Source organism: Rhinatrema bivittatum, chromosome 6, assembly GCF_901001135.1.
Source record: "Rhinatrema bivittatum chromosome 6, aRhiBiv1.1, whole genome shotgun sequence".
NCBI classification, from domain to species: domain Eukaryota; kingdom Metazoa; phylum Chordata; class Amphibia; order Gymnophiona; family Rhinatrematidae; genus Rhinatrema; species Rhinatrema bivittatum.
In genome coordinates, this window is record NC_042620.1 from 271073984 (window position 1) to 271095272 (window position 21289).

Here is a 21289-nt window from a genome sequence, read left to right on the forward strand (position 1 = left end):
CAGCAGGACATGTCATGCACTTAAATACTGCTCCTGCTGCCCCTGGACCATGCTTTGAGGTCACGAGAGACTGACCCCGTGGCAGCAGGACATGACATGCACTTAAATACTGCTCCTGCTGCCCCCGGACCGTGCTGTGAGGTCACGAGACTGACCCCGTGGCAGCAGGATATGGGGAGGAGGAAAATGAAAGGGCAGCACCATACCATGTCAGGTTGGGCAGGGTTCTGGATTACCCCAGGCTCAGTCTGATTTCTGAAACTTGGGTGGCAAGCCAATTTTGGGGGGTAGCATTTTCCTCCCCATAGCGACACTTATGCCTAATCTATCCCCCTCTCCTCCTCCCCACAATCTCTTTTCTTCTCACCAGTCTCACGTATTCCTCCGGTATTCCTTTCTCCTCTATCTCCAACTTGTCTTCCCTCTGTCTCACCTGTCCTCCATTGTTCCTTCCTTAGTCTTTATTCTATCTCTTCCTCTCCCTTAACCTGTCCTCCTCTCTCCCCTTCCCTCCTCTCTAACTTTCATCTTCCCTCCCCTTGAAAACAGTAGTGGCAGAAGGAGCAGGAGAGCTGTTGTTGGGAGCAGGGCTAGCCATAACTATTATCTTCGCAACTCAGATCTTATCCACCTAGTCCCTTGGACCCGGTCGGATCCAACAACAACCGGCGCACCACCGCAGGGTAAGGGCCTACCCCTCCCCCCCGAGCCGGCACTCAAATGCCCGCAAGGCCCACCTGCTAGCTTGCATCTATTGTACTGTACCATCAGTGCTTAGCCCTGTATCTCGCACGGATTCTCATACTTGTAATGTATCCACCTGCATACTGAAAATTCTTCACCTGCATTCTGTATTATACTCTGTTTTATATTATATTATATTCTGTATGATATTCTGTATTATACTTGCACTCCACCTGCATTCTGTATTATACCTACACTCTGCACATGTATTGCATCCACCTGCATCTATTGTATTGTATCCACCTGCATATATTGTATTTTATCCGCCTGCATCCACCTGTTTTCTGCATATGTATTGTATCCACATGATAACTTAAATGACATTACAGCACCTCGCATGTATAACCTAAGTAAAGCCTTTCTAAACAGTCACGCTATTTACCTCAAAGGACAGATACACTGCCAGCAACCGGGCAGACAACTCCATTCACAACTACGGAGGACAGAGCACTCCTCCAGCCGAACCAACAAACTTACAAACACTCTCAACAATCTTCCCAACCTCTCTTCAATCAGACAGACACATTCTTTCAACCATTCTTCGCAGACTAAACCTCCTCCAGAATTCCACGCATCATGCACATTTACAACATCCCAATCATCCACAACCAAAGGAGAATACCTTCAACTAATTCCACTAACGTCATACAAAAAAGAATTATCCCTATCATGACATCTCCATTGAACCAACTTCTAGGCCTCACGCTTCTATCAGTCACCCTCTTCAATGCGCAATCCTTAACTAAGAAGACACATATCCTCAATGATTACCTTTTGGATTCCAACCCAGACATCTGTGCCATCACAGAAACCTGGTTAAAAAACTCGGACATAGCCTTAACCAACCAACTACCCATCCAGACGTATGACATTTTCACCTTCCATAGACACAAAAAAAGAGGAGGTGGACTCCTCCTAGCCTCCAAGAAAGAACTCAGACTGACCGCACTCTCAATCAAGACAAAGTCCAAATTGGAAATGGGTCTAGTCAAGTCAAAACATCTACAAATACTCTTAGTCTACGCTCCCCCGGGAGTTCTAGAAACGGACCCGTCACCCCTCATAGAATCCATCGTGAAACATATTAACTCTTCCAACAATGATCATGGGGGATTTCAACCTCCATACAAACGAACACCTCTTTCTGCAAACTGCGAAGCCCTCCTCACCACCCTCAGCGCTATGGGATTTACTCAGACCATCAACAGCCCCACACATAAAGCTGGACACACTTTGGATCAAATATTCATCAACTCCAATTTCACATGCACTATAGAACCTTCTTGTACCCCGATCCCTTGGTCAGATCATTTCCTGATAGAATCTTCCTTCTCCACACACAAACAGACACACACCGCCCCACTCCTTTCCACCATTCAATTTAGGAAAGCATGTCCATCGGATACTCTCAGCGATCAGCTCTCCAAAGAACTTTCTAACTTAGACCTAGCTAACCCCGACTCAGCCCTATCCTCCTGGCAAAAGATTACAGAAGCGGTCGCAAACAAATGGTGCCCTTTAGTCTCCAAATCAATCAACCCAACAAAAAAGGGAAATCAACCCTGGTTCAGCGCTGAACTTAAACAAATGAAACAGACCTTACACCATAAGAAAAACAGATGGCGAAAAACCCCTAACACTTCTACCCTTTCTACATACAAGGGATTCTTACATCACTACAGGACCGCCATTCTACAGAAAAAAAAGGAATACTATGCAAACAAAATACACCATTTCCAATATGATGCCCAGGCCCTATTCGCCTACGTGACACAAATCACCAAATCTACCCCCCCACCTATTCCAGACGAACAAGCTCTTTCCAAGGCTAATGAGCTCGCTACATTCTTCCAACAGAAGATCTTAAATACACTCACCCTCCTGCCTTCAAATACTACACCTCCCAAGCCAGGTGAGAATCTCCAGTCTCTTACTAGACCCAAATTTGACAGTTTCGAGTCAATCTCCACTAAAGAGATTGAATCCCTTTTAAAAAGGCAGAAACCATCAAGCCATCCGGCTGATAACATCCCATCGAGACTCCTGCTTCTCATCCCAAATGTGATCTCAGGACCTCTGACCGGCATCATAAACAGCCTTCTAACGCAAGGAAGCTACCCAGACAGTCTAAAAACCGCCTCACTCAAGCCCCTCCTCAAGAAACACAACTTAGATCCTAATGTACCAGCTAATTTCAGACCCATCTCTAACCTCCCATTTGTTGCCAAACTAACGGAGAAACTGGTAAACACCCAGCTTTCTGAATATCTTGAAGACCACAAGATCCTATTCCCATCGCAATATGGGTTCCGTAAATCACGCAACACGGAAACCCTTCTCATTTCACTTACTGACCATATTATCATGGGGTTGGACAAAGGACACTCCTTTCTGTTGGTCCTGTTAGACATCTCGGCGGCATTTGACACCGTCAACCATACCATCCTGCTGGATCGCCTAACAGACATCGGCATCTCCGGATCTGCCCACAACTGGTTCAAGTCCTTCCTCAGCAATAGGACTTTCAAAGTCAAAATCAACAATAAAGAATCACCCCTAACTAAATCAACTCTTGGCGTACCTCAGGGTTCCTCCTTATCTCCTACCCTCTTTAATATTTACCTCCTCCCCCTCTGCCAATTGTTAACAGACCTCAACCTAATTCACTATTTGTACGCAGACGACGTGCAGATTCTAATACCGATAACAGAATCAATCTCAAAAGCGCTCACCCATTGGAACAACTGCCTTCTATCCATCACTAATCTACTCAACAGTTTAAACCTGGTTCTTAATGCCTCCAAATCAGAGCTGCTCCACATATCCTCAAACGAAATCAATATCTCCTCACCATCTCCACACATCTCTCACATTACTTGCAAGCAGGTTAGAGACCTTGGGGTAATACTAGACAATCGTCTAAACCTTAAGAAAATGGTCAACACAACCTCCAAAGACTGTTTCTTCAGATTACAGATTCTAAAACGACTTAAACCACTCTTATTCTTCCACGACTTCAGGACAATCCTCCAAGCGCTACTGTTCGCCAAAATAGACTACTGCAGTGCCCTTTTCCTAGGCCTTCCCAAATCCACTACCAAACCACTGCAGATGTTACAAAATGCGGCTGCGAGATTGCTGACCAGTACCAGCCGCAGCGAACACATCTCTCCCATCCTCAGGAACCTACACTGGTTACCAGTTAATTTCAGAATTCTATACAAATCAATCACCGTAATTCATAAAACTATCCATCATCATCTTCAACTCGACCTGGAAATCCCATTCAAACTCCACTCCTCTAACAGACCAACTAGAGATACTCTCAAAGGCACCCTGAAATTTCCCCCTACTAAAGCTTCACGCCTCTCGATGACCAAAGACAGAGCTTTTTCGATAGCTGGCCCATCTATCTGGAATAGCATCCCTTCAAGTCTCAGAATGGAGCCTTGCCTGTTAACTTTTAGAAAAAGACTTAAAACCTGGCTCTTTCACCAAGCCTTCACCGACCCACCAGACAATCACTAGTTGTCCTTCACGTTATGATGATTATACTCTCGAATGGACTCTGACTCTCCCAGGTTAAAGCACCATTAAGCTTTAACCCGTACGCCCTATGGCATCACTTCATATTTATTTCCTGCCTTATCTTCTTTCCAGCTTGTTGCAAGCTTCCAAGTTCTCTTCCCTGTTGATTGTAACTTTGACTCATTCCTACTTACTGTTTATCTTTCGTTTACTTGAATAGTTACCCCAGTTTTTTATTCTTGTTAATTGTAAACCGATCCGATATGGTTATTTACTATGAAGGTCGGTATATAAAACTGTTAAATAAATAAATAAATAAATAAATAAGACAGGCTGGTATCTTCCACAGCTCTTTGTAGCCACAGGGTCAAGGGAAGCCGGGGACCCTGGTTGTAGAGTAACTTCTCTGCTACTCATATCTCAGCCTCTCTCAGCAAGAGTTACTATAGAAGCACCGGTATTAACCCCAGTGGTGCAAGGGGCTCCATCATAACAAGGTAATGAGGGTTTCGCCAGAGTATAAATGCTGATTTTCCATCTAAGCTCTTTTTTCACATCACTGCTGATCATGAACTCTGCAGATTTGGAAATTAGAAGCAGATATTTAGTGTATTGCTTATTTTGAGATGAATGTTCCCACTCTCTCATTCCACTTAGCCGTGCTGGGCCAAATGAAATATTTGGCGAGTGGGATTAAGAACTATGAAAACAATAAACCTTCCAGTAAAATGTACAAAAGCTGCCCTAGCCTCCACCTTGGTAGTCAGTGCTAGACCATAGTTTCTATTATTTTATACATGTTCACAGATCCACTGAATTAAAAAAAGGTTTGCTCTCATTTAGATGTATCATTTTAAAAGAAAAAAAGATCTGTGATTGTAAAAAATTATCACAGATTTTCTTCAAAACCCTTTCAAACTAATGTGGAAAATGTGAATCTTCAGATTTTGATGAATCTGCTGATAAATCAATCAAAACTCACATTTTTACAAGTTACAGATTCAAGGGTGGACAGAACAGGACTTAAGAAAATGTTTGTAGGTTTAGTGAGGATTTAAAGATATGCACAAAAAAGAAAGATAGAATTTGTATAGTTTTTAGTTGTTTTTTGGTGTTGTGGATTTTTATTGGTTTTTTTGTTACTATGTTTTGTTCATGAAGATGAGGAAGGTTGTGTGTGTGTGTGTGTGAAGAGCGCTAATCAATAATATAAATAATCTAGTATTCTTGAAATCAGTTTAAATTGAATTCTGCCAGTGCTCAGATACTCTGTTCTCTCCAGGTGAACAGCAACAAAGAGTGGCTGCAGGTAAACTTTCAGAAAACGATGAAGGTGATGGGAATTGTAACTCAAGGGGCCAAAGCTCTATTTACCTCCATGTACATAAAAGAATTCACCCTTTCCATCAGTCAGGACGGTGTGAACTGGACACCACTGCTACAGAATGGCCAGCAGAAGGTATGTAAACCCTGAGGAGACTGCATAATGTACCTTTCATCTCAGCACACTTTGGAGTTATAACATTATTATCCAGCCTCTGTGCATGGGAATGATGGATTCTAAGAGCACAAACAAAGGCAGTGAGAGATGAAATTACTTCTCCGAGGTAGAGGCACTTTTATTTCATACTCGTCTCATGGCTCAGAGTTTTATGTTTTAACCAGTGAGTGCAGCCCTTTGCATACTAGGGGTGTGCATGGAAAAATAATTTGTTTGGGTTTTGTTTATTTTTTTTTATTTGTCATTTATACTGTTTCATTTTTTTAAAATCTATTTTGTTTGTTTACTTTGTTTTTTAAGCACAGGGTCTATTTTACAACACATGCTAATTTTTTTTATAATTCATACTACATTTTACAACACAAATTTTTTGTAAATACAGCATGCTAAAACTCTACAGCATACACACTAAAATGATGAAAAAACAAACAATATTTCATTATTTGTTCTGCCATTTTGGATGGGAAATGTAACAAATATCATTGATGTCTTCATATTTTAAAACAGCACATTCCTAAAAATAATACCTGAATTTTGGCATATGAAAAAGAAGAGGCATTGTCTGAGCATTTTTTGGTCTAAATGATAGGATACTAAGAAAAGTCAGCTTTTTCTTAGTTGCCATGTGAATAGGAAGTGGAACTTATCATGCAAGGAGGGATCCACATAGCTCCAACCTACTAGAGATTGGCTCTTCCAGAATCATAGAAAAATGACAGCAGAAAAATACTGTGTGGCCTGCCTAGACTGCCCATACACAAAACTACTCAGTTTTTCAATCCCTACTACTCCCTTAGAGATCCCCTGTGCTTCTCTCATGCTTTCTTGACTTCAGATACTGTCCTTGTCTCTACCACCTCCACTGGAAGGATGATCCATGCTTCCACCAGCCCTTTCTGTAAAGACAAATTTTCTTCAGCCTACCCCCAAGATCCTTCATTCCAGAATTTCCTTTCCGATGAAAGAGACCCACCTCCTGTGCATCGCTACCCCTGAGTTATTTAACTAGCTTTTACCATATTTCTGCTATCTTTTCCTCTAGGGTATATTTGTTTAGATCTTTAAATCTGCGCCCACATGCTTTACAACAACGCCACTGAAATGGACTGACTCCATCCTGTTTAGATCCTTTTGAAGGTGTGGTCTCCAGAACTGTACACAGTATTCCAAATAAGATCTCACCAGGGACTTACAGCAGGGCCGCCGGAAGCACCAGGCGAAATAGGTGGGGGCCTAGGGTCTCAGGGGCAACAGCTACAACATGCAGCAAGAGCCATAGCAACAGTCTCACCGTCTCACGGCGGTGCAATAAATTAATCGAGGGCTCAGCCGCTCGGGGCAACTGAATGACATGCTGTGCGATGTGGTCTGTGCCGAAGAAGAGACAGGCTCTGCCGCCGCGGCGGTGTTGGCAGTTCAGCAGCTGCTGGCAGGATATTTTATGACAGCGACGAGCGACAGACCCATCCGTCCTCACCCGACCCGGGGGCAGTGCAACAGGGAGGGGGACAGGCAAAAGGCAGGCACCTAATACCCTTGCACCAGCCCTGACTTACATATCTCCATATCACCTCCTTTCTTCTGTTGACCATTACTCTTCCTATGCAACCAAACATCTTTCTGGGTTTTGCTGTCACCTTATTCACCTATTTGGCCACCTTAAGATCATAAGATATGATCATCCCCCCTTCCTGTTCTTGTTTCATGCATAGAAGACTTTCAAACCCTCCCCCCCCCCCCCCCCCCCACTCCCCTAGACTGGACTGCACCCTTGAGGTTTTGCAGTCCAAATGCATGACTCTGCATTTTTTAACATTAAAGCATAACTGCTAGACCCTAGACCATTCCTCAAGCTTCACTAGATTCCTCCTCATGATTTCCACACCTTCCTGGCTGGTATCAATCGCGAAAAAACTAAAATTTCGCGATAGGCCTTCCACAATATTACTTATAAAAGTGTTGACATCAACTGGTCCAAGAAACAATCCCTGCTAGGGATATACATTTGTTTAAACAAATGCGCAAAACATGATGAATAAGGCCAATTCATTTCATTCAGAGGACCCCAAAATGAATTGGGGGCCCTCAAATGAAACAAACCTTATTCATTGCATTCGTATTAAATGAATGCATCAGGCCTAGGCCTAGGCCTGAGGCCGGGGCCTCGCCTAAGGCATATGTCAAGGCCCAAAGCAGGAGCCATGGCCTAAGCCTGAGCGCAATGCCAGGGATTCAGCCAACCCCCTCCAAACAAACTTACTTGATCTGTTGGATATCTGCAGAAATGGCCAGACCAGGTAACGACGCCTGGGCCTTGGCCTAGACTGGAGCCAGGACCCAGGCCCATTGTCGAGGCCCAGCCCAGAGGCCAGGTCCCAACACCTGTACCTCAGCCTAGGACAGAACCATGTCCAGACCCTATGTTGCAGCCCAACCCAACGACTGGGTACCGACACCAGAGCCTTGATCTGGACCCTGGCCTGACACTGAGGCCAGGCCTGAAGGCATTGCCATACATCAAAATGGTGCCATCTGCTGGGGTGATTGCGCAGGAGTTAGCCCAGCAGATGGCGTTAGTTGACCCCAGCAGATGGCATTAGTTGAAGAAGAAAAGAAGAGGACGTCGGACATGTTGGAGCTATTCTGAGGCCTGGGCCTGACCCTAGCCTGAGGCCCCAGCATTGGGACCCAGAATCCTGGCCAGGCCGCAGCATCAGGCTTGGGCCCGGGCTGCGGCCTATGCCGAGGTCCAGACGTCGGGATCTGGCCTCCGGGTTGGGTCCCAGTGTCGAGTCCAGGATGAAGCCTTGGCATTGGGGCCCTTCCTCTGGCCCAGGCCACAGCTTTGAGCCTGGGCCCATGCTCTGGCCTTGGCTAAAGCTAAGGTGTCGGTCTTGAGTAGGCCAAGGCCAAGGTCATGGCTACCTAAAGCGGACTTGGCCTATGCAAGATCAAGGCTTCGGATCCCCACAGGCCCGGGGTAATTGGGGGCGGGGGATCCTGGCCCCAGTATTTTTCTGGGTGGGTAGGAGGCCCCATTTTTGTTTTTTTATCTTTTTTTTCAGGGGTGGGGGGAGGGATTGGCCTTTTTGATTCTTTTTTGGCCTTTGGATTCATTTTTTTCACACAAATGAAACAAAGCAAACATTCCATGAACTGAAATTTGTGGGAAGAAAACCTCCTGAAAAAAAAAATGAATTTTTTTCCCTGCACACCTCTAATACCCTGCAGCAAACCACTAGCAATGCCTCTGTCCTTGGATTGTGCTCCATTTTCCACTACCCTTTGTTGCCTCCCACTAAACCAGTTTCTAACCCAGTCTGTCACTTTAGGGCCCATATGAAAGGTGCTCAGTTTATTTATTAGTCGCCTGTGCAGAACTGTATCAAAGGCCTTACTGAAATCCAAGTACACTACATCTAATGCTCTCCCCTCGTCCAACCCAGTCAAAGAAACTGGTTAAATTATTCTAACAGGGCCTACCTCTGGTATAACCATGCTGCCTCCGATCCTGTAATCTATTGGATTCCAGAAACTTCACTGTGCTCTGCTTTAGCAGCAGTTCCACTAAAGAGGTCAGACTACCTAGCTTGTAGTTCCCAGCCTCCTCCTTACTTCCACTTCTGTGAAGAGGAGTGAAATCTGCCTGTCTGCGGTTCTCCAAACCTCTTTTGCCTCTGAAGAAACACTGAAGAGTTCAGCCAGCAGAGCTGCCAGAATTTCTCTAAGTTCCCTTAAAATCATTGGATGTATCCTGTCTGACCCCCATCCGTTTATCTACACTGAGGCCAATATTCAACAGCAGTTAGCCAGATAAGGCCCACGTTATCTGGCTACATGCTGAGTATTCAATATTGCTAGTAATTATTGTTAACACCCCAGGGGCAGCAGAGAACTCTGCTGCATGGTGCAAAAGGTTTAGCTGGGGATAGAGGTTACAAGTTGTCTCCATGATACCTGGAATACATAAAAATTGATGGGGAAGGCCCTGCCACTCCTCCCCACAATCCTACCCCTCTACCAGTTACTTAAATAATGGGTACGGCATCTTCCAGAGGTAGGGGAAAAAGGGGCAAGGACAGAAAACAAAAGGTTAAAAGGGTTTTGGTACCTGTTAAAAAAAAAAAAAAGACCCAAAGGAATAATTAAAACAAATTTATTTTCCTCATTCCAGCAGGTTGGGTGTGAGCCAATGACAGGTAATTTAACAAGTTTCTAAATAGCAATAATCAATCATCATAGAACTTCTATTTCCTTTCAGTACTAGGAGTACCCAGTTCAATTGTACAATACATGAAGCCATGTTGTTACCATTGTAGGTAAGAATCTAAATTTCTCTTTTGTTTTTTGTTATGAACCCTGCCCGCGGAGCTAACCCCCGCGAGCAGGCCCTGCTCACCTTTTGTTGCTTTTTTCTTTGCGGCGCGATGCCGCCGATGTCGGCCCCCCTGAGCGGCCGGAGCCGCGGACCTTGTGCTCTCCTGCGGCCCAGATGCTGCCCATTGGGTCTCCCTCCATCACAGTGGAGCCACGGACTTCTGCCTCCCTTCGCGGCTGGAAGCCACTGCCAACACCGTCTTCATCTTCGTGGCAGCAGGCCACATCCCCGAGCTCAATTGGCGGCTGGAGCCGCCCTCGGGGCCTCCTGCAGCGGCTGGAGCCACTGCTGTCTTCGGGGCCTGCGTTCAGGCCCAGCCCTGCTGCCTGTGATGCTGATGCCGGTGCAGGCCACTGTGCGCGGTCCTGCACAGCTTCTTCCTGTTCCTCCTAGGCGCGCAGCCGCACCTCTCTTCAATATTTAAAGGGCCAGCCACAAGAAGTGTGTTGGGCCCCACCTATGGACTGACTTCCTGTTCAGCCCTATAAAAGGGCTGGTCTCGTCATTGTTCCTTGCCTTGCATCGGAGTTACTTCACTCTGGAGACTCCTGCCTGCCAGAGCTCCATCAGGTTTCCTTCGTGGAGCTCCTCTTCGTTTCGTCTTCATGTCATGTCATGTCATGTCAAGTCTTCGTGCCTGAGGTCCTCGTCCAGGTGTCCTGGTGTCTCGTCTTGATCTTCTGCTTCCTGATGTCCCAAGTTCCTTGGTGTCTTGTTCCTGTGTTTTCAGCGCACCTGAGCCTTCTGGTCCTGCCGGCCTTGATCCCTCGGATGACGTCTTTCCCGAGTTGGAGTGGCCTGCAGGTGGACTGGTGTCCTGTGCTCCTGAGCCGTCATGTCCTGCCAGCCTTTGTGGTGCTTCGGACGACATCTGGCTCCATCGTCGGAGTCCCACCTCGACTGGACTCTTCCCAGCGCTTGTCCCGCTCTCCGCGTGGTCCGTGACCAGCCTCCTCAGGCTGTGTAGGGCGCACAGTGGGACAGGGTGGTCCGCGACCAGCCCATTGGGTCCGCCCGTGAAGGTGGGCTGAGTAGGGCACCCTGAGAGACAGTGCCAATGTCCTTCCACCCAATTTCTCGTCTTGTCTGGACTTCGTCAAGTTCCTCGTCTCGTCCCTGATGTCGCCGCATCGACTCTGGTCCGGGATGCCGTTGTATCGACCCTGGTCCATGATGTCTTCGCATCAGCCTTGGTATCATGTCTTCAACTACTTTGGTGTCATGTCTTGTTCCGGCCCTCATCTCTGATGCCGTCCGCATCAGCCTTGGTGTCATGTCTTCAACCACCCTGGTGTCATGTCTTCAACCCTCGTCTGTGATGCCGTTGCATCAACCTTGGTGTCATGTCTTCATGTCAAGGCCCGTCTGCCCTCGTCCTCAGGCCAGGCCTGCTGCTCCATGCCAATCTAAGCGGCAGGTCCGAAAGGGCTCGGAATGGTCGGAGGACCATTCAACTTCCAACATTATGTTGTTGGCCTTGGGAGCTTGCAGGCCTGGCAGAGGGTAAGACAGTCAGCCATGCTGGAACACGCCGTCAACCTTCGGTTCGGCCCTGGATCCATCTGGAAATCACCCCTTCTCAACATTTTTAACAGGTTTCAACAAGTTTCAATATGAAATAAATGTCTAGGTTTAGCTCTAACAATAAGTGCTTCTTACAGTTTCAAAGGATCACAATTCTTTTCTTAAAATCTTTCACCTATTGGTATTTTGCAGACTTTCCTGGAAGGAAAGTATTAGGCATGTTCATTCGTTACTCCATTCGTTTGATTTGATTCAGCGATACGCACATATCTGATGAATAGATAGCGTACTCGCAAAACGAATGTGCACGTATGTATGTGCCAAGTACATTTGTGCACACTATTTGTTTCTGTGCACACTATTTGTTTCTGTGCACACGCTATCCATTCGTCAGATGCACAAATACCACTAAAACAAATCAAACAAATGGAGCAACCAATACACATGCCTAGACATCATTACATCAAATGAGTACAATTATAATTCAGTTAATAAAGTTTCAACTTTAAAAGCTTTTAAAAACTCAAGAGCTCTTTTAAGTATCACTGTCTAATAAGTGATGTAAGTGGATGAGCTCACACTTTCTTCTAGCTGTAGAAAGTACAGGGAATGGTTAATAAAACTGAAAATGTCATAATGCCTCTATATCGCTCCATGGTGAGACCACACCTTGAATACTGTGTACAATTCTGGTCGCCACATCTCAAAAAAGATATAGTTGCGATGGAGAAGGTACAGAGAAGGGCAACCAAAATAAGAACATAAGAACATAAGAAAATGCCATACTGGGTCAGACCAAGGGTCCATCAAGCCCAGCATCCTGTTTCCAACAGTGGCCAATCCAGGCCATAAGAACCTGGCAAGTACCCAAAAACTAAGTCTATTCCATGTTACCATTGCTAATGGCAGTGGCTATTCTCTAAGTGAACTTAATAGCAGGTAATGGACTTCTCCTCCAAGAACTTATCCAGTCCTTTTTTAAACACAGCTATACTAACTGCACTAACCACATCCTCTGGCAACAAATTCCAGAGTTTAATTGTGCGTTAAGTGAAAAAGAACCTTCTCCGATTAGTTTTAAATGTGCCCCATGCTAACTTCATGGAGTGCCCCCTAGTCTTTCTATTATCCGAAAGAGTAAATAACCGATTCACATCTACCCGTTCTAGAACTCTCATGATTTTAAACATCTCTATCATATCCCCCCTCAGCCATTTCTTCTCCAAGCTGAAAAGTCCTAACCTCTTTAGTCTTTCCTCATAGGGGAGCTGTTCCATTCCCCTTATCATTTTGATAGCCCTTCTCTGTACCTTCTCCATCGCAATTATATCTTTTTTGAGATGCGGCGACCAGAATTGTACACAGTATTCAAGGTGCGGTCTCACCATGGAGCAATACAGAGGCATTATGATATGATAAATGATATCATAATGATAAAGGGGATGGAACAGCTCCCCTATGAAGAAAGGCTGAAGAGGTTAGGGCTGTTCAGCTTGGAGAAGAGACGGCTGAGGGGGGGATATGATAGAGGTCTTTAAGATCATGAGAGGTCTTGAACGAGTAGATGTGACTCGGTTATTTACACTTTCGAATAATAGAAGGACTAGGGGGCATTCCATGAAGTTAGCAAGTAGCACATTTAAGACTAATCGGAGAAAGTTCTTTTTTACTCAACGCACAATAAAGCTCTGGAATTTGTTGCCAGAGGATGTGGTTAGTGCAGTTAGTGTAGCTGGGTTCAAAAAAGGTTTGGATAAGTTCTTGGAGGCTAAGTCCATTAATGGCCATTAATCAAGTTTACTTAGGGAATAGCCATTGCTATTAATTGCATCAGTAGCATGGGATCTTCTTAGTGTTTGGATAATTGCCAGGTTCTTGTGACCGGGTTTGGCCTGTGTTGGAAACAGGATGCTTGGCTTGATGGACCCTTGGTCTGACCCAGCATGGCAATTTCTTATGTTCTTATCTGCAGTTGGTAGCATGGGCTGGCCATGTAATATTGCTCCCACGTTGTATCCCTCCATTACTCTCTTAACTCTCACTGGGTACCTACTAATCTGATTCAATAAAATAAGAGGGAAAGAAACTTCTCTATGCTACCACCACCAATCATCAAATCTAATGGGGGGTAGTATTTGGCTCCAGCTGCCTCTCTATGCAGCCTTAGGATCTCTAGAGATCCAGCTATAAAAAAAAAAAAATAGTTCATGGTCCCTGTCTAAACACAAGGGAAAAGGTAACTTGCACACTTGCCACATACTTGTATCCAGAGGGCGTGTCCTTGCTCAGGAGCTGCTACAGTTCTGAGAGGTCTGAGATATCTGAATCTGCACACTCTCTCTGACTGGGATAGCTTTTCACTACCCCAGCTTTTCAGGCTGCACTCCTTCCTCTGGGTTCAGCTTTACCATTCAGTAATGGCATTCCCACGGTTTCCTTAATCCTTCAGTCATGCGTTCCCTTTGGTCTCCTTAGGATCCGCTCTTTCCACGGCAGCTGGCACAACCAGCTGCACTGAGCACTTTCCCCCTCTGGCCTGTCTCTGCCTAGTCTTCCTTTCTGCAGCTCCCCTGGCTGAACCCTCTCGCTTCCCTTCCCTCCCACTTCAGTCACCCAAATTGGATTCGCTGCAGCTCTCTCAGACAGCAGGCTCGCTCTCTCCACATCGGTGCGACCTTCTGACCTCAGCTGGGCCCGGGTTCTCTGTGGTCTCCTGCAGCGTCTCTGCTCCAGCAGCTCTTGGGTGATTCTCTGCTCTGCTGGTCTTGTCAGCTGCCTTTTCTCACCCTCCCTGAGCACTTCTGCTGCCTCGCTGGGAAGCCTTGGGTTCAGCCCAGCCTCTCTCCTTCGCAGCTCCTTGGAGCCTGACACTTCCAGGCTTCAGGGCCCCTTTTTTTCTTCTTCCTGTTTCTTTTTCTGTGCCGCATGCTGCAGTTCTTCTCTGCCTTCCCGGGAAGCCTCCAGGAGTAAGCAGCAGTGCAAATATTTATTTTAGCCCCAGGCTACATTATCCGGCTCACTAATAGCCAGGAAAGTCATTTTCTGGCCAAAAGCTAGCTGAATAAGTAATGGGCATTTTGAGATATTTTGGAACAGGGACAAGTTAGCCAGGAAACCTACCTGGATAACTCTGACATTAGGAATTAGCCAAATACGTTTTTCAGTTTACTCTAGCCATCCTCAAAAGCAGGTCTAAAGTTATCCGGGAGCGTGTTCCTGGATAAAGCTAGGATTATAGACAGCTAAGTGCCAAAAGAGAAATTTAAAAAAAAAACAAGTCGGGCCTAGTGGCCAAAGCCTCCTCCCCCACCAAGTGGATTTCAATATTGGGCCAGCGTCCTGTTCCCCCCATCTCCCCAAGCTCTATTGTCACATAAGCTCTCTCTCTATTACCAGGCACTTAGTGAAAGTAACACAGACCCTGCAAAAAAGTCATTCAGAACCTATACAACAAATTTCAAAACAACACTAACTCACACAACTCACACAGCAACAACCCTACTTATGAAAAGGCAGCACTATAAACATTGCACAGGCTCTAGAACACCAATATTACTACTACTACTACTACTACTACTACTACTATTACTACTATTACAGGGTATATGCAGCATTGATAAGCGTCAGTCCCTGCTCCAAGGAAGTTTCAATGTAGTCAAAACTATTCACCTGCTGCAATTATTGCAGAATGCTGCGGCCCGACTTTTGTCTAACACAAATAGATGTGATCATGTTTCTCCCGTATTGATGGAACTGCATTGGCTTCCTGTGCAGTTCCGTATTCATTACAAGTGTCTCACACTAATTCATAAGGCTGTATATGGCTCTAATACTGAATGGCTGAATGCTTCATTACGCATTCATGTTCCGGCTCGGAATTTAAGATCACTTGGACAGGCACTACTTACAATTCCATCACCCAAATTAGCCCATTTGGGATCAGTGAGAGAGAGGTCATTGGCCCTGGCAGGTCCTAAATTGTGGAATTCCCTCCAGGTAGACATTCGCTTAGAGGATAACATCAACAGTTTTAAGAAACTGATAAAGACATGGTTATTTCAACAGGCGTTTACTCAAGGTAATTGATCGATTACCAGAAATATAAAATTGAGGAGGGCTGAAGGAATAAGTACAACATCAAAATGGTTTCAAGGGTACATAAAGAGCAATAGGGATAAGGGAGGTTGGATAAGTTTAGTTAAGGGCTTGAACGTGGATGGGTTCTTATATACTTTTTAGAATTATTTTAAATTTAATTATATTTTTTTAAGTGTTTTTTTTAGTGTTTTAATTGTATATTTTATATTATTTTTCAGATTAATAGATTATTGAAAGTATGTAAAAGTTAAACTGACAAGTTGCTTATATATATTTTTGACTTTGCTACTGCAAACTCTATGAATGTACACCGCCTTGACATGTATTTGAAAGTCGGTATATAAAGTTGAATGAATAAATAAATAAATAAATAAATAAATAAGTGTTTGAGGAGTATGAGAGAAAATGTACAATCTCAAAGGTGGAGTAATAGGTGCAGTTTAATTGAAGACAGGGACCGTTTTTCTCATTAGCAGGCACTCTGAAGTAGCACGAAACCCGGAAAAATTGCACTCAGCACATATGTAGCACAGCTTCTTTTGGGAAAACAGATCAAAGGGGACTGCTTCAGATCCCTACACAGAAACTGCACTTTAGTAGAGAGTACAGCACCTTGGTCACATGCAGAAAAGAGACAGACCCTCACCAAAAACAGAATAAGGAGACAAATTAAAAGTAAAAACATGTGACAAAAAGTAAACTCTTCTTTGCTCTGCTGGTCTCACCCTCCCCTTCAGGCCGAAACAGTACAGTGCGCTCCGACGGAGCGCACTGTTAGCCGGCATTTGGACGCGCATTTTGGACACGCTAGCTTTACTCCTTATTCAGTAAGGGGTAATAGCGCGTCCAAAACATGTGTCCAACCCCCCCAAACCTAATAGCGCCCACAACATGCAAATGCATGTTGATGGCCCTATTAGGTATTCCCGCACGATTCAGATTTTAGATCCTACCCAAAGGTAGGCGCTAATTTCTCCGGGCATTGGGAAAGTGCACAGAAAAGCAGTAAAAACTGCTTTTCTGTGCACCCTCCGACTTAATATCATAGCGATATTAAGTCGGAGGTCCCGAAAGTTTAAAAAAGTTAAAAATTAAAAAATTAGAATTTAAAATGGGCTCGCGGCTGGCGGGTCGAAAACCGGACGCTCAATTTTGCCGGCGTCCGGTTTTCGAACCCGTGGCTGTTAGTGGGCTCAAGAACCGACGCCGGCAAAATTGAGCGTCAGCTGTCAAACCCACTGACAGCCGCCGCTTCCATCAAAAAAGAGGCACTAGGGACGCGGTAATGTCCCTAGCGCCTCTTTTTACCGCCAGGCCTAATTTTAATAAATTAAAATACTGAATCGCGCGCCCGCGTTTTTACTGTATCTGCCCACTTATGTTCCCTGCAGACAGAAGAGAAGGCGTGAACAAGAGGGAGGGGAGGGGCTGGATTTGGGAGTAGAGAGCTCCTCTCTGCTCTGTCCCTGCTCCCTTTAACATAGCCTGGGAAGAAAGCTGAAAGCTATCTATTCAGGTCCTTTCAGAGGTGTAGACCAAAAAATGAGTCAAATCATTAAAAAACAAACAAACCATAAAACTTAACACAAAAATAAGCATGCTGAAAAACAGCATTTCATTTGTGCACATGAAAAAAAAAAGTAAAGTGTTTAAAAGCTCTGATGGTGGGTTGAGTTTGTGTGGCTATCAGGACCTGTTTTGCTGTCCCTGTTTTTGTTCTTTGCTGATCCCTTACCCCCCCCCCCCCCCCCTGAATCTGGCACCCTAGGCAATTGCCATGTCTGGCTATGTTTCTGCCTTCCCTGGCTGTACCACTGAGGCTCAAAATATAGGGAGGAAGTCACACTCTCTGGGACGTAGCACGTGGCACGGGGGCTTTAAAATATTTTAGAATATTTTTATCATTTATTTTAAAACTCTTCCTCACCTGCAGCAGTGAGGTATCACTGAGAAGATTAAGTGGAAATTATTCATTTTATTTCCTTTTTTCCCCCCTTAGGTCTTCAATGGAAACAGAGACCACCACAACCTAGTGGTGAATGTGCTGGAACCTCCACTCTTTGCCCAGTACCTGAGGATACATCCACAGAAATGGGAAAATGACATTGCCCTAAGGACTGAGTTCCTGGGTTGCCCCACTCAGAAAATCCAATGAGAGCTGGCCTGGCCCTGAGCCTGAACTGTAGCTTATATCCTGAGAAGAGTCAAACTGTGATGCAAGCTAGAGGGGAGCAAAACTTTTCCGCAGAGCCCCTGCTATTCCCTTGGAGATGTGCTAAAAATCTCCTCTCTGAGCTAGGCCCCGAATAAGCCCCCTCTGCTTTTTTTTTCTTACCCATTGAATTTACTTCCGTTCATATTATAGGTATTCAGCTACATGACAGGCAGTAGGCAGTCTGAATTCTGGATCATTACATTGAAGAAAAGCTTTTGATATATCACACCAAAAAGAAACAGTTTTTGGGTATTTAAAGAACTAATTTCTAGAAATATAATCATTAGATTTGTTAACTTACACTTTATTGCCTCAAAAGACATAAGGAATGGAAGTTTCTTGTCATTCAAGATTATCAAATGTTTCAGTATTTTCTGCTTTTTGGTACACTTTTTCAGGCTGCTCAGAAGTTAACGCCTGCCCCTGGGTAGGTGCTAATTTCTGAGCATAAAATGTGCGGATATGGCACACATTTCTTTTTACTGTATCCCGGGCAATTAGCTAATAGCCTCATCAGCATGCATTTGCATGTGATGAGCACTATTAGTTTCAGGGGATGGGGTTTGGACACGCTAAACCCCTTATTGTATAAAGGGTTGTAGACTCGCGTGCAAAACACACATCCAATCTGGATTGAACAGTGCACTCAGCTGAGCACACTTTACTGTATCGACCTGATACATTGGTAAATAGCATAAGCTAAACTACTTTGGTGTATGCTAAAGGATTTTAGCACATGCTAAAACAAAAATGACAAACAATATATTTGTTTTTTCTGTCATGTTGGATAGGAAATGACACAAAACAGAAAGAGGAAGTACTGTTATTGGTGTTTTTAATATAGTTGTGAAAGAACACGTCCTGCATTCCTGGCCCATCCTAATGCATTCTGGCACTTGCAAATAGCAGAAGCAGGAACTACAAATACCAGCATGCAATGGAATGCAAGTTCAAAACTGGGACTGGTCAAAAGTCTACTTCCCTGAACCTGGCAGCTCTCAGTGTATTGGCCTCTTCCATTTCAGTGAAAGCTGATTCCTGCTTTAAGTAGAGATATCCGAAAGCAGCAGATCACTAATTAACACATATTTTAATATGATAATCAGTTTAACCCAAATGAACAAAATAAAAGGCCTTGTTGCTGCTTCCGGTTCCCATAGAACCACTATGTTAGACCATGTTTGAACTTGGAACGTATATATTGGGGAAAGAAGCAGACACTGTCAAACCTTCCATTCCCATGTATCCAAATCTCTCTTGAATACATGAACTGTATCTAACTGTAGTTAATTTTAAAAACTAAAAAAAAAAAAAATCAAACCCATCACTCAATAGCAACACCTAGTGGCTAGATTTAGAGTCAACTTTAGCTGGGTTCTGGAGAGATATAAGTTTTGTGGCCCTTGGCTAAATAAGTTGGTAGAGAAATAAAAACAGAGGAAGCTCTTCCCCTTTCCTCCTCACTCTCTGGGCAGTTATAAATGAAAATTGTGGCACTGTTCCAATTGAACCCGAAGCAGGAAGAAGCACTGCTGAAAAAGAGATGCTGAACCATAGCAGTGCACATGGAGGAGGTCCACTGGGTCCTAGAACACTCGTATAGAACAATGAAGTTCTAGATTGAGCAGGAAAAGCCCCTGTTATGTCGTTAAAATATTCCACCTAAAAGGAGATACCACATTTACGTAAGCCACTAATTTCTCTCATTAAAAAAAAAAAAAAGAAAACTAATTCCCAAGAAACTGGTTTGAGCAAAACAAAAGTGGTTGTTGTTTGACTATGAATAACGTTACACAGACACTAAAGTATTGACAGTGTCTAATATCACATCTGGGTGATACTAGGCTCTGATCTTCCTTTGGCTGTTGTAGTTCTACGTCTGTTTCACAGAGAGACAGGGTGTTTAATTTTAATTATATTCACAAGCATCAACATGTGAATGTACCTATGAATCACCTCCAATAACCTGCACAAGGAAACTTTTCAATCATTCTCCTTTTTAGGAAAACAATACAAAGAATTTTGGGGACGGCCATAAAGGCTGCACTGGATGTCTTGTACCCGAAGGTACACAGTTGTAATCATAGGTCCCCCTAACTTTTTATACTTTTTTTATTTTTTCTCTCTTTTTTTTTTTAATAGCATTTAAAATCAGAGGTACATCTCTTTTATTGGCCTTTGAAGGCCCAACACAGTACCAGGTTTGGAGAACTCGTCTCTGAATCAGGGGACTCCACTCTTACATCCCACGTGCACTGCTCGCACCAAGCACCCCCTGCTGTTTCCACTCCGTCCCATATTGCCAGTCGTTCTTTTAGGTTTATGGAAACACTCGGGCAGCACTCGCCAAGCAGTCTTTTGATTTAGTTCAGTAGGTCTAAAAGTTTGGAACGATAACATGTAAACAGCGAGATACTGTACATTTTTGGAGTGCTGTGTGTAATGTTGCGGGCAAGAAAAGTCGGATTTCTACCTTCCCGCCCACCCCCATTGACTTCCTGCCATTGCTGCTTCTGGCATTGGCTGTGTCCCCCCTAGATCCCATGCACAGGCTTGGTATTCCAGCTCAAAGAATGCAGAAAGGTATGATGGCAGGTAAAGTCAATATAATGGACTTTGAAGACAATATGTTGTAGAAAAATAAGGGTGTTTATGGTAGAGCAGCACATATTCTGTTATAGGTATTTTATTTTACAATTTTATGGGGGTTCATATTAATTTCATGCAAACTGCTGGCTACTCCCCCCCCCCCCCCCCCCAATTCCCCACCCCTCTTTGTGATGGAGTGTTCTGAGTTCTATTAATAAGGATGCCAGTCCATACCATCATGGCACAGGGTGAGGGGGAGACAGTAGCCTATAGGTTTTGATGAACTTGTTGCTATCTTTTGGTATTATAATGTTATTCTTACATGTATTTTGCTGTTGAGATGAAACTGCGAGGAAGGCTGTGTTAATAAATCAGAATATAATAGTCATTTCCCCAAAGATTTTTGCTCCAACAATTTATACAAAATTGATGTATTTTTTTTGCATATTAAATATAAATGGTATGATTTGGGGAAGCTACAATAAAATGTATCTTTTTATTTAATTTAAAGCTCTATTCCTATTGAATCCTATGGAATTACTCAGCGAAAGCTGCATTTAAAAAGGTGAAAAAAAAAAGAGGGAGTGTTTTTTGGTTTTTTTTTTCAATTTACATTTTATTGGTTTTACAAAAGTGGAGCAAACAGATATAAGGCATGAACAATGAGCCTGTACAAAGAGGGAGTGTTTTTGTATGTGTGGTAATCCATTCT

The 21289-nt window shown here is 44.1% G+C and overlaps 1 protein-coding gene across 1 annotated transcript in view; it reads left to right on the forward strand.

Annotated features, from left to right (window-relative positions):
• F8 (coagulation factor VIII) overlaps nt 1-21081 on the forward strand; it is a 168622-nt gene extending 147541 nt beyond the window's left edge. The window contains exons 25-26 of the mRNA XM_029607198.1: nt 5555-5731; nt 17773-21081. Coding sequence (XP_029463058.1) covers nt 5555-5731; nt 17773-17928 — 333 coding nt within the window. The 3' untranslated portion in view covers nt 17929-21081. The remainder of the gene's footprint in view (nt 1-5554; nt 5732-17772) is intronic.
• The last annotated feature ends 208 nt before the right edge of the window (nt 21082-21289 follow it).